This window comes from Muntiacus reevesi, chromosome 12, assembly GCF_963930625.1.
Source record: "Muntiacus reevesi chromosome 12, mMunRee1.1, whole genome shotgun sequence".
Taxonomy (NCBI): domain Eukaryota; kingdom Metazoa; phylum Chordata; class Mammalia; order Artiodactyla; family Cervidae; genus Muntiacus; species Muntiacus reevesi.
In genome coordinates, this window is record NC_089260.1 from 42145018 (window position 1) to 42159160 (window position 14143).

The 14143-nt window shown below is 34.5% G+C and overlaps 1 protein-coding gene across 9 annotated transcripts in view; it reads left to right on the forward strand.

The window, feature by feature from the left end:
- STAU2 (staufen double-stranded RNA binding protein 2) overlaps positions 1 to 14143 on the forward strand; it is a 298567-nt gene that overhangs the window by 22284 nt on the left and 262140 nt on the right. For 3 of the 9 annotated variants that reach the window (XM_065903635.1, XM_065903636.1, XM_065903637.1), the window contains one exon: positions 10014 to 10159. The exons of 2 other annotated variants lie outside the window; for them this stretch is intronic. In XM_065903635.1, the coding sequence (XP_065759707.1) occupies positions 10046 to 10159 (114 nt within the window). In that variant the 5' untranslated portion in view covers positions 10014 to 10045. Of the gene's footprint in view, positions 1 to 432; positions 489 to 5456; positions 5584 to 10013; positions 10160 to 14143 lie in introns of those variants that run through there. 4 more of the 9 variants (XM_065903633.1, XM_065903634.1, XM_065903630.1 and 1 more) reach the window with 3 other exon arrangements.

The following is a 14143-nucleotide window of genomic DNA, read 5'->3' on the forward strand; positions in this document are numbered from 1 at the left end:
GAGCACGGGGGTGCAAGTGTATGTTCAGATGCCTGCTTTCTGTTATTCTGGGTATATATCCAGAAGCAAAATTGCTGGATCCTATGGTAGTTCTCTGTTTAATGACCGTTTTCCATAGTGGCTGCACCATTTCACATTCCCACTAATAATAAACAAGAACTCCAAGTTCCCCACATCCTCACCAGTGCGTATTTCTCTCCTTTCCTCCCTTCCTTTTTCCCTCCCTCCCTCTCCTCCTCGCTGATGGCCATCGTACTAGATATGAAGTGGCATCTTAGAGTTTTCATTTGCATCTTTGGTATTAGTGATGTTTAATGTCTCTTTATTTGCTTGTTGGCTATTTTTATGTCATTGTTGGAGAAATGTCTATGCAAACACCTTACTCACACTCCCCAACTACAAGAAAAATTTTAAGGAATGTCTTTCAAACAGCAGGAAAATGGAAAAGATGAACAAAGAAAAAAGCAGCAGAAATGGTCATTACTTGGGTAAATGTACAATCTTTTTTATTAATCTTTTTGAAAGGTAATTTTTTATTCAGAGCAAATATATTAAGCTGTTGTGAGGCTTATAGCATACAAAAAAGTATAGTGCATAGTAACAGCTTGAAGGTTGAGGGAGAAAAGGAAGGATATTATTAAAGATTTTAATGCCCTTCATTAGGTGGTACAATATAAAAGTAGATAAGATATATGTCATTAACTGTAGCAGTTAGTAAAAAAGAAAAAAAAAACCCCAAAAAACCAAACTTATAGCTAATAAGCCAAAACAGTAGATAGAATTGAATATACAAAATAAACAGAAACCATGAAAAGATGAAGGGACCAAAGACCAGATGGGAAAAATATAATAATATGATAGGTTCAAACTTAATGATATTGTATAATCCCATTAAATGTAAATAGTGTTTGCTTCAGCAGCACATGTAAAATTGGAATGATGCAGAGATGTACAAAGATGACATAAATTTATGTGGTGTTTCATATTTTTCATAAATTTTTATTAAATTAATTCATATTTTTAAAAAAGTAAGTAGTGTGAAAAAAGCATCCTGATTTGAAGGCTGGTATTGAATTAAAAAGTAAGATCCAACCATATACTCGTCTGTAAGAAATAGTAACTGTAAACAACAAACAGATTAAAAGAATGGAAAAAGACATAACACACTAACTTAGTTGAAAGAAACTTGGAGTGGTTTTCTTTAGTATTACAGTAGGTTTCAGAGCAAGGACTATTTCCTACCTGGGTTAAAGAAGATCGTTTCCTAACAATAAAGGGATCAGTTAATTAAGAGGACTATCAGTGCTAAATATTTTGTTGTTGCTGTTTAGCTGCTAAGCTATGTCTCACTCTTTTGCAGCCCTCTGGACTGTAGCCCACCAGGCTCCTCTGTCCAGAGGATTTCCCAGGAAAGGGTGCTGGAGTGGGTAGCCGTTTCCTTCTCCAGAGAATCTTCCCGCCCCAGGGTTTGAACCCAGGTCTCCTGCGTTGGCAGGCAGATTCTTTGTCACTGAGCCACTGGCATCTAGTAATAGAATTTCAAAACAAACGAAGCAAAAACTAATAGAAATTCACGGAAACACTCACAATTATGGTCAGAGATTTCAGTGATCCCTCTCAATAAGTGATGTAACAAATTGACAGAAAAAAAAGTTTCAAAGATGTAGTTGACTTGAATAATACTGTAAACCAATTTGACCTGGCTGTGTTTACAAACCACTTTAAACAAGAAGGGCAGGCTACCCATTTGTTCACAAGTTCATACAGAACATTTACCAAGTTAGACTGTATTTTGGGCCATAAAACAAATCTCAGTAATTCAGAAGGAATCAACTCCTAAAATGAGCCTTCTCGGATAACAGTGCAATTGAAGTAGAAATTATTAATAGAAGTATCCTTGGAAAGTCTACAATATTTGAAAATTACATAGTATCTTATAAGTAATTCATGATTAAAAGAAGAAACAAAAAGGGAAATTATAAAGTATTTTAAATTGAGTAAGAACAGAAACACAATGTATTAGATGTTGCTAAAACAGCACTTAGTGGGAAATCTATAGCTTTAAATATTTATATTAAGAAAGAAGAAAGATCTCAAATAAATGACCTTAGTTTCCACCTTAATGATGTAGAAAAAGAATAAAGTAATTCTAGAGGAAGCAGAAGAAGAATCTGAATAGCTATATATGTATTAAAGATACTTAAGTTGTAATTAAAAAAGAAAGTTCCCACAAAGAAAACTGTAGGTCCAGTTCACCTATTGGACCAATTGGTGAGTTTACTAAATACTGTAGGAAGAGATAATATTAGTCCTACACCAGCTTTTCAAAAATATTTGAAGTGGAAGGAATGGTTTCTAAAGACGCCAGTGTCAGCATTAGTGGGATGCAGAACCAGGCAGTAGGTTCTGGAATAGGAATAAAAGAAAGTCCTAATAAACAGATGTGACTTGATTTTCTATGTAGGAAATCTGGTGGACTCCTGCTAGACCTAATGAATAAGTATAGTAAGATTGAAGGATACAAGATAAATATGCAAAAATTGATTGTGTTTCCATATACTAGCAAGGCTTCCCGGGTGGCACAGTGGTAAGGGATCCACCTGCCAGTTCAGGAGACACAAGAGATGCAGGCTTGATCCCTGGGTTGGTAAGATCCCTTGGAGTAGGAAATGGCAACTCACTCCTGCATTCTTACTTGGAAAATTACATTGACTGGGTAGCCTGATGGGCTGTAGTCCATGGGTCTGCAAAAGAGTCTGACATGAGTGAGCATGCACAACAAGGAACAATCTGAAAAAAATACCATTTAAAAATAGTATCAAGAATATGAAATATTTATGGATAAATCTAACAAAGTGTGTTAAAGAATACTGAAAGCTATAAAATACTGCTGAAATGAAAGGATACCTAAATAATTGAGATCCATTTGATCCTCATTATTCATGGATTCTGTATTTGTGAGTTGGTCTATTTGCTAAAATTTATATGTAACCCCTAAATAATCCTTGGAGTGCTTCTGTGATCATTTACTAACAAGTGCGGAGTGGTGAAAAATTGAGTTGCCCTGTGTGCACAATCTGAATTGGGGTTGGAGAAATGGTAGTCCGCTCTTGTTGCAGTTCTCTTGCCATAAGCAAGTGTCTTTTTCTTGTCTTATTTAGTGCCACATTTTATTTTTGTGTGTTTTTTTCTTTATTTCTTTTATTTTTGTGTTTTTTGGTTGGTGATTTAGCTATTTAAAGTGGCTCCCAAGCATAGTGCTGAAGTGCTTTGTAGTGTCTTTAAGAACAGGAAGGCTGTGATATGTCTTATGGAGGAGATATATGTGTTTAGCTAAACTTCATTCAGGAGTTATTGTTGGCTCTGAGTTAAATATTAGTGACTTCAACAGCATATATTAAGTAAGGGATCTTTAGCTAGATAAAACACACATAAAGCAAGGTTATTTATTAACTGACTAAAAAAAATGTTATGCCCAGAGGTTTACAGGAACCTAACCTTTTATTCAAGCTGGTTTTAGAAAAGGCCGAGGAACCGGAGATCAAATTGCCAATATCCGCTGGATCATCAAAAAAGCAAGAGAGTTCCAGAAAAACATCTACTTTTGCTTTATTGACTATGTGAAAGCCTTCGACTGTGTGGATCACAATAAACTGTGGAGAATTCTTGAAGAGATGGGAATACCAGACCACCTGACCTGCCTCTTGAAAAACCTGTATGCAGTTCAGGAAGCAACAGTTAGAACTGGACATGGAACAACAGACTGGTTCCAGATAGGAAAAGGAGTACATCAAGGCTGTATATTGTCACTCTGCTTATTTAACTTATATGCAGAGTACATCATGAGAAATGCTGGGCTGGAAGAAGCACAAGCTGGAATCAAGATTGCCTGGAGAAATATAAATAAACTCAGATATGCAGATGACACCATCCTATGGCAGGGAGTGAAGAGGAACTAAAAAGCCTCTTGATGAAAGTGAAAGAGGAGAGTGAAAAAGTTGGCTTAAAGCTTAGCATTCAGAAAACTAAGATCATGGCATCTGGTCCCATCACTTCATGGGAAATCGATGGGGAAACAGTGGAAACAGTGTCAGACTTCATTTTTTTGGGCTCCAAAATCACTGTGGATGGTGACTGCAGCCATGAAATTAAAAGATGCTTACTCCTTGGAAGGAAAGTTATGACCAACCTAGATAGCATATTAAAAAGCAGAGACATTACTTTGCCAACAAAGGTCTGTCTGGTCAAGGCTATGGTTTTTCCAGTAGTCTTGTGTGGATGTGAGAGTTGGACTGTGAAGAAAGCTGAGCACCGAAAAATTGATGCTTTTGAACTGTGGTGATGGAGAAGACTCTTGAGAGTCCCTTGGACTGCGAGGAGATCCAACCAGTCCATCCTAAAGGAGATCAGTCCTGCGTGTTCATTGCAAGGACTGATGCTGAAGCTGAAACTCCAGTACTTTGGCCACCTCATGCAAAGAGTTTGACTCATTGGGAAAGACTCTGATGCTGGGAGGGATTGGGGGCAGGAGGAGAAGGGGGCGACAGAGGATGAGATGGCTGGATGGCATCACCGACTCGATGGGCATGAGTTTGAGTAAACTCCAGGAGTTGGTGATGGACAGGGAGGCCTGGCGTGCTGCAATTCATGGGGTCGCAAAGAGTCGGATATGACTGAGCGACTGAACTGAACCTTTTATTTCCCCAGAAGCAATGACTCAGTATTTAATAATTCACTGTTTTGCAGGAATGTTAAAAAACATAGCTATCACTGAGATGTCATCATCTCAATAATGAAAATTGACTATATGTCATGTACATGGATTGGAAGCCTCAGCTTTGTTAAAATGTTGATTTTCACCAAATTAATCTATAGATCCAGGGGAATTGTCTATGTTGACAATTTTTTAGTGTCATTCCTGGTGTTTTCTGCTCTATAGAAGTTTTACATTTTGTGTTGTTAAATCAATATCAGTTTATCCCATCATAATTTTTAGGTTTCTTTCTAGAAATTTTCTATGTTGCAGAATTTTGACATACATTTAGCCAAGTTTTCTTGTGTTTTTGTCATATTTTTATATTCTTCACTTGAATACTTTTGGAATTAATTTTTCTGTCTATTTGAGATAGGGACAGAAGAACCTGGCGGGCTATAGTCCATGGCATCAAAAGAGTTGGATGACATAGTGACTAAAATACCACCACAACCATATGAGATAGGAACTCTAATTTTTCCTAATTGCCAGGCAATTTTAGTACAGCAATTTGGTCCTTGGGTTGTGATTTTGCTTGGACAGCCTTAGGTTACTGTCTGATATGAAGTTATAAGCTATGTTTTAGTTGCAGCTGTGGACAGACAGTTAACATTTCTCTTAGAGGGCAGAACCCTGTGAAAGGTAAATCCCTTGTTCTTTTTTGACTCTTATTTTCTTTCTTTTTATTTTACTTGGGAATTAGGATGAGCCCCTTCCAGTAGCAGAGAATAGGGAAAGGGGAGCCAGCAGAGAGACATAGACTGTGTTCAAGTTTTTTTCTGTACCTGTGATGGACACGACTTCTTCTATGGAGAGACTTGCCTTGGCAGGTGAGGTTAGCCTACGGTTTCCTAGCATCACTTCAGCTGTAATTTAACTACCTTAAAAATGTTGCTACTCTTGAGTTCTGGCTTAGGCAACTTTTGGTATTTTGGTGGATTCTGGTCACATTTTTTCTGCTGCATCCTACTCTGCATTCTACATTCTGCCAGTGATCTGCTTGCATTTTCCATAATGTGGTGTGTTTACGGTGGTTTCTTCTGCATGTGTGCTCTGGAAAAGCTCGGCCTCTTTCTCTTTCCCTCCCTCACTAATTTGGTGAATGCCTACTTTCCTTAACTAATGTTATGTAATCTAATCACCACCCCTTGAAACCTGCATTTCAACACCCCTTCACCTAAGGAGTCCCTTTTAAAGTCTTATCTTAGCACCTACCATGTTGTAGTCTGTGTATTTGTTTCTTCTCTGTGTGTGTGTTTTCTCCCAGACTCTGAACTCCTTTGGAACAAGTATTATTTGCCTGTTGATTGAAAACTGTAAACTGTATTATTTTGGCATGTTTTGAAGATCAAGTCCCAGAGAGTTTAGGACATTTTAGTCTCAAAAAGTAGGGTAGGCCCCTGTTTTGCTGAGTTTGCAGATCCTATTGTTATAGCTATTTTACCAATGTAACTTGTCAAAGTTAGGGAGTGTTACATGTAAACAAACTTTATATCCAAGGTAAACTCTTCCCTAACAGAAATATGAGAAATCTCAAATGTAATATATATCACACTTGGCGATTTTTCAATGGAAGCAAGCTTAATACGTTACAGTAAATCAGTGGAAAAATAATAGCAAATACATGCTTTTCATAGAATAATAAAGAAGTGTAATAGTATGAATATAATCAACTTATCCTAACAAACATTTTAACTCGGAATCTATTTTAGCTTAGGAAGCCATGAAAAAAGTTTATGAAATCAAATCACTGTATTCATTTTCAGTGATAGGGTGCTAAAGGTTATTTATATGCCGAGTAATACCAGATTCTTATTGTTAATAGTATCTTACGTCATTTGATTCAATCAATGTACTATAATCCAGTAATATAAAAACAATTATTATTTCTATTTCACTGTCCAGGAAAGTGAGATTTAAGTACTTTCTTAAGGTTATGTGTAGAAGTCAGTCAGTGGCAGAGATACCCAAAACAGGCTCTTAGGCTCTTAAGTATATGGCATTGGTTCTCTCAGAAGCAAAGTTTTAAAACTGTGAAATTCATTGTCATTAATTTTATTTACTTCTAAGTAGGTATCTACTATTTCAGCCACCAAATTGAATTGAAGCTTTTTTCAGTGTCTTGAAAATGTATACTTATGCAACACTTTTTGTACTATTGACTTTTCTAAAAAATAATATATAAAGTTTATGGATCTCAATTTTTATAGACCAATTTGTTTTATAATTTTGTAGATATTTTATCAAAATTTTGGTTTAATTATTTATTATTACTTTGTCATTGAACTCTCTTACTATTGTTAGTATTGGTAATAAGATTTCTAATTGAATGCAGGAACAACTATGGAAAATGAAGTTTTAATCATTTTGTAAAATAAAATCTGAACTAGGACTAGTTATTTTTAAATTTACTAACTAAATATTTGGGCTTTGAAGTTTTATTGAGGTGGGATCTTACATGTATTTTGCACATCTTTCACACCAAAACTTAAACATAAAATTCATTATTGGATTCCATTAATGGATTATGTGAATCCATAATTGGATTCATGTAATTTTTATGAAGCAGAAAGTTAGAATGAATGGAATATAAGTTTTAGTGCCATGTTATTATCATTTTCCTTTAAGGAATTTAGATAAGATTTTCTTACCAAACAGAGCTAAGTTTATAGAGCTATAAACATTTTACTCACATTTAAACATGCTTAAATCTGGTGCTGTTACTTTTTATACTGTAAAATCATAACATTATTCTTGCTATGATCTTAATATTTTTTGTATCATAACATATGAATATGCAGCATTGCTGTTACGAAAATTGTCATGGTAGCAGTATAAATGCTGTTTTAGTATTATGCTAAATAACTCATTTTTACCAGACTTAAATATTTTCTCATTTTCATTCTTCTTTTGCTTTTTGATGTTCAGGTAGTTGTGTGATCTGTATTTAACACTATGGTGTGCAAGGACCAAAATTTGACTATAGTTCCAGATCACGTTGTATTTTATATAAAATAACTGACTTCCTGGCACAGAAATGTTTATAAAATGTTTATTTGAATGATATGCAATAGAATAACTAAAATGCAGATTTCCTTAACCTTTTCTGACTAATAGTCTTTGCCTTTTTTGTGGTGTTCCTTGTTTATTTTTGCTTTGCACACCATTTAGATTGGTTTAATTGTATAATTAACTGTCAACTGTATTGGTCCTACAGTTGGTTGCTTATATTCTTTTCTTTTTTTTTTTTAACGTATGCCTTACTAGGTATTTGTGTAGTATTGTTACAAAATAATTTCTTAGTAATGATTGTGATCAAATTATTATACCAAATGATTAGTCCTGTAAAGGATATTAAAAAGTAAAAGTATTAAAAAAGATACTATGTTCTACATTAAACCTTGTCATAGAAAGTTTATAGATGAAGTTCTTAAAACCAGCTATTTCCATTTATTTAATGTATTCTTTATATATTGTGACTTTGATTTAATTGAGCAGGAAGTAATCCATTTGCATGTCTTATGCTTAGCTTTTGTGTTTTTTTTAGTGTTTGGCCATACCCTATGACATGGGGGAGCCTATTTTCCCAACTAGGGATTGAACCCCCGTCCCCTGCTTTAGAAGGCAGAGTTGCAGCCACTGGACTGCTGGGGCGTCCCTGTGCTTAAGTTTTAAAATGGGAGGTGAAGGAGAAAATAAAAAAAAGCAGCTAAATATGTATGTCTGTAAATGAGATGAAGGAAAAATATAGGATAAGATACTATAAATATATTCTGAAGCTGTAATAATAATTGTGGTAGAATTTAAAGTACTGTGTATTTAAAAATTGTAACCTTATAACAACCTGAGTGTTAGTTAAGTAGAATGTATTTATGACTCTTATTTTATAGATAAAGGATAATAGGCTTAGTAAATTTAAGTAAAAATAATTAAGACCTTTTAGATTAGGGGAGGGTTTCTTAAGGTAGTAAAGTCACAGACCACAAAAGAGAAGATTGATAAATACTATACATAAAATAGTCAGTAGAAAAAAGGACAGAACTAGTTCCCAGAAGAGGAAACCCAGATGATCAAAAACAGTTTTGTCAGACAGCAGATTGTCAGAAATGAAAATATCTGACCATACTACACATTTTCAAGGTTGGAGGGAAATAGTAATTATCATGCTGCTGAGAGAAGGTCATTTGGTAGAGTCCTTCTTAGTGATGTTTGGTAGTGTAGCTTTAACTTGTAAGAGTGAGAAATTGAAGACAATCTGTTAATGAAAGTCTTCTGTCAGTAGGGAGGGTTAAAACACGGCTAAGGTATTGTGATGAAAATTATACATCAGGTAAAAAGTAATACACTGGAGCTATGAGTTAAGTCTCAAAAACACAATGAAGAGTGAAGAACATTGTGAAAATGGTACGTCTGTTATATTGCTATTTATGTGAACTACAAAACCACATATGTCAGGATTATGTATTTCTTCGTGGATATATATGCATGCATATAAATGTATTTTAGAATATCCGAGAGGGATATAGTTTAAATTCACATGGTGGTAGTTTCTGGAAAAGATAAAGGGAACTTAACTGGAATGTAATACTGTTTTTCCTTTTTTAAAAAAATAAGAATAAAAGCGAACAAAATACTAATTTTAATTTTGGGTGATAACTGGTCATTTATTAAATTATTTTAATTTTTTTCCTCAAAATTTCATTAAAAAAATTACAAAAAAATAATAGTTGGGAGAGCTAGTAATTAAACTTAGGACTTGATTCCCACATCTGGAGCTTTTTCAATTTAATATGCTACTTTAGAATGAGAAGGAAAAAAGAAAGATTAAATGATAAAACAGATAAAATTTAGTTAGCAATAAGAATAAGAATTAGGTGTTTATGCTAAAATTTCTTGAGAAGAAAGTTATAGGATAAATTAAAAGTTATTATATAATCTTATGCTGTTTTTCAATCTTTAAGCATGCTGTTATCATGTTTATGTATAGAAAGCAATTTAGGTACTCAGGAAAAAAGTTACCTTAATTTATTGTTTAAAATGTGATACATATTTCTGTTGCATGTAATGGAAATTTAGATGATTTAGATGATTTTAATGATGATCAGATGATTTGATGATTTGAAATTTAGATGATTTGAAACTTTTATCTAAAATTCATGAAAATAATTTAATCCAAATATACTATCTGATTTCAGTCTGAAAAAGTCAAAACTAGTTTTTCTTCCATTTTGTAAAGTCATTCTTCACAAAAACTTTACAGCCTTTTTATTTACAGCTTCTCTCCAAGATAAAATGGCAAACCCCAAAGAGAAAACTCCAATGTGTCTGGTAAATGAGTTAGCCCGTTTCAATAGAGTCCAACCCCAGTATAAACTTCTGAAAGAAAGAGGGCCTGCTCATTCGAAGGTAAGGTTCCGAAGAGAGGTGGTGAGCCATGCTTATCAAAATCTGTGAGATTTATCATCTCAGGTTTTAACTGTGCTTTATTTTGGGGGGAGGGGGTAGTGGATGGCCTAACGGCTCTCTTAGTCCTCTTTTAAAAGTATTTTAAAGTCTGTAACTATATAGCTCATTATGGTTTGCAGAGTTCATTCTGACATAGTACTTCACAAAAATCTTAATGAAACCACATGAGATACGAATTTTTGATTTCCACTTTGTAAATTAAGAAACTCAGGCACAGAAAAGCTAAGTAACTTGCTTTATAGTTCATGAGTGCCAGCACCAGCACTTGTACATGTATTCTGTGGCTTCCAAGTATGGTGCTTTTCCCATGACATAGTAACTGGTAACCTAAAAATGGATGCAGAGTAAAATATAGCAGCAGTTACTTAGTGAGATGCCTTTTCCAATAGGATATTTAATTCCGAGATTCATCATTTATAAAAGTTGTATATAGCAGTTTTGTTGTTAGCTGTGTATTCATTTATAATATTGTTCTTTTAAATGTAAAATTGATTTATATTTTTATATAGCCTTATACATGTTTATTTGTGTATACATTGCAAAGAAATTATGACTAAAGCATTTATGCTTGAGCTCTGTCATTCTGTTTAAAAATCTCACTTGTGCACACATATCCTTGGTACATTTTTAATCTTGGATATTGGAGATTATGATAATGATTATACATTTTTTGTATGCAATGTGGAAGCAATTGATTCTCTAAAAGTTGGTTAATCTTCATACAGTACAGGTTATTGGATTATTTAATTGTCTTCTAGCATCTCCTTCAAAGTAAGGGAAATGAGATGAAACTGAAATCTGTCCGTTTTGTTCCATATTGGAGACGTCTATGAAGGATTTCTGGGCAGCACTTTGTTTTGTTGAGAATAGCTTTTGTTCAGAGAAAAAGGTAGTGGCCTTTCTCTTCCACACCTGTTAATTCATATCTCTTTCTTACACACTCATTCTTTCTACCCTTAATCTTGTTGAAGTGTTTGAATTTCTTATAGTATCTCATGTTTTTTCACATCTGTCAGATTTGAGCACTCATCTCACATCTTTCAAACCTTTGTGGAACCACTCTGCCGCCTCCACTGGGTCTCTAGCAGGTCCTGACACTCTTAGTTGTAGCTGTTACTGTGATGTATGAGACCGTTTCCTTAGAGTAATAAATACTTTATCCTGCTACAATTCATAATTCCTTTAGTGTGTCTCCTGTTTTTTTATTCTCATTGCCAATTCCAGGAATTCTTTCTTGAGATAGACCCCCAAGTTTGAATTTCATGTTAATAGACTAATTGCCCATGTGACATCACACTAGTCATTTGCTGACCTCTGAGTGACTCCATCACATTTCTCATGGCTCACTTTCACTCTCTACAGTATTCATCCTTAATTTTTGGTGACTGTCTAAATGATGATTATTTTAGCATGCTGACATTTTAGTTTCTTATGTTTCTCCAGTTATCTTGTCTTCCATTCTCCTTCAGCCACTCATTCCTGTGATCAGAGTCTTGATTTTACCATTACAGTAATTGCAAGACCCTCCAGAACTAGAATCACAAGCATTCATTTGTCTCTGACACCTAGTTCATTCCATCTAATCGTCTGCCTTCAGTAGTCCTTCCACACCACAATTCCATTGATTCTACCACCTTTTTACTATTTCTCACTTACCTCAGTCTCCACGTTTCCTTTTTCGGCTTTAATTCCGTACACTTTGTATGTACTCTTAACTCTCTTCCGCTCTTGACTAGAACATGCTTAGCAAAATCCCAACCCAAATCCCAACTCTGTCGTCCCTTCTGAGGTATGGATGAACGACTTGTAGAAGACGACGAGTGGTTGTTCCTATTTCGCTACTAAGTCCCAACCCCTCTTTGCCTAGTCAAGGTCATTCCTCCAGCTTTCTCTCCCCTCTCCCTCCTTAACTTTCTTCTGTATCATCAAATTCTGCTTCTAATGGACTGGGTTTGTTGTGGCCCAGATTCTTCTTTCTAGACAGTCCTGGATTCCCTTGGGTTTTAAGGAAATCTGGAGAGTCCTTTGCCAACCTCCACCTACTGCTCTGGGTCTTTTGTCATAGACCACACCATTTAGCCTGTTGCTTATTTTAAAAAGAGTGAGAACTAGAATAAGTAGCATATTCTCGAATGAAAGGTAGTACTTATGTGTCTTAAGTCATAATTTTAATGTTAATATTAGTTGGCTAAGTCTGAATCTTTTTTGTGGAAAGTAAAATCATTTGCATTTATGCATGTCTGCCAGTGGTTTTTAAGTGAGACATAAAATATATTTGAATGAAATAGATGATTATCTCTGGCATGAAAAATTTAAACCTAGCCCCAACTCATTAATTTTCTTGGGACGTTAGCCAGTTATATGGCAACTTCCATAGGTATGTATAGATGTGTTGATGTACACACACACATACTTAACAGTAGTGGTTCCCAACCTTGGTTATTCATTGGAGCTTTAAAAAATACTTTAAAAATGCCTGAGTCTTACTCCCGGAAATTCTGATTTAATTGGTCTTGGATGAGGCCCAGATACCAGGACTTTTTTTAAAGTTCTCAGATGACCCTTTTGTGCATCAGAGTTGAGAAACACAGGACAGAGATTAATGTCTTCAAGGTGATGTAGAACTATCTTCGCATACATACTTCTTGATGGGAAGTAGTGATCTGTATTTACATGCTTCTTTCCTCATTGAGTCTTACAGAATGTGAACAACTTGCAGAAGTTTTAATGTGTGACTAGTAAATAAAAACTACTTTAATGTTTGCCTTGTCCCCTTTTATTTTTATGAAGTAATTTGTTATTCCTTATATTTATGTGAGTTATTATGATATTGCTGTATTGTATCTCTTGGGTACCTAAATCCAGTTCTTTATTTTCCTATGACTTGTTTAGATTTTCTCAAATCTCAAAAGAAGGCTGTTATAACGCAGACAGCCATGAATAACATAAAGTGGTATTTTCTTTTCTTTTTTTTTTTTTTTTTAACTTTATTTCCCTATTTTGATGAGTTGTGGATATGCATGGCTAAGTGTTAAGAAAGCTGCTGTCATAGTGACACTTGTAGAAAGTTTACTCTGGAATAAATATTGCCGAGGGAGGCAGTTCTACCCAGTGGCCTTGAAGTAAAGTATTTTTCTTCTTTTAATTCTTGCTAGATTTACTAGGCTTGATCTTTGCCCTGCATTATCTGGCTTATGTGGCCTCAAACAACTAATTTAGAATCTCAGCTGTAATTTGAGAACTATTATACCTGTTCTAGTATAGTATAATAGGATGATAGTTTGTAAATTCTTAGCAAGTATGTTGATAATGGAGGTACCTGGATAATTGTTTCATTGTTTGTTTTTAATAGTTGTATACAGGATTTAAAAATCCTTGGTAAAATATCTGTTGAGTGTAATATGACAGACACTGTTCCTTATTGCAGCTTTCTGCTCTGCTGTTTGCCTGTTTGTATATTCTAGATTCAAATCCTTTATTAGAAATATGCTTGGCAATTATTTCCCCCTCTTCATGGCTTATCGTTTTCTTTCTTTCTTTTTTTACAGTGTCTTTTGAAGAGCAGTGATTGTTAATTTTGATGAACTCCAGTTTATCTATTCTTTTATAGATTTTGTTTTTGGTATCATATCTAAAAAATCTTTGCCCTATTAGAGGTCACAAGATTTTCTTCTGTGCTTTCTTCTAGATATTATATAGTTTAAGTTTTTACATTTGGGTCTTATAATTAGATCTAATTGCCACCTTGAGTTAATTTTTATAGGTGATATGAGATCTGTAACAAGTTTTATTTTTTATTTCTACTTTTTGGTTACAGATGTTCAGTTGTTGAAGAGATTGTCCTTTCCCCACTTCATTGCCTTTGTACCTTCAAAAATCAGCTGTCTATATATATCTTTATTTCTGGTCTCTGTTCTGTTCTGT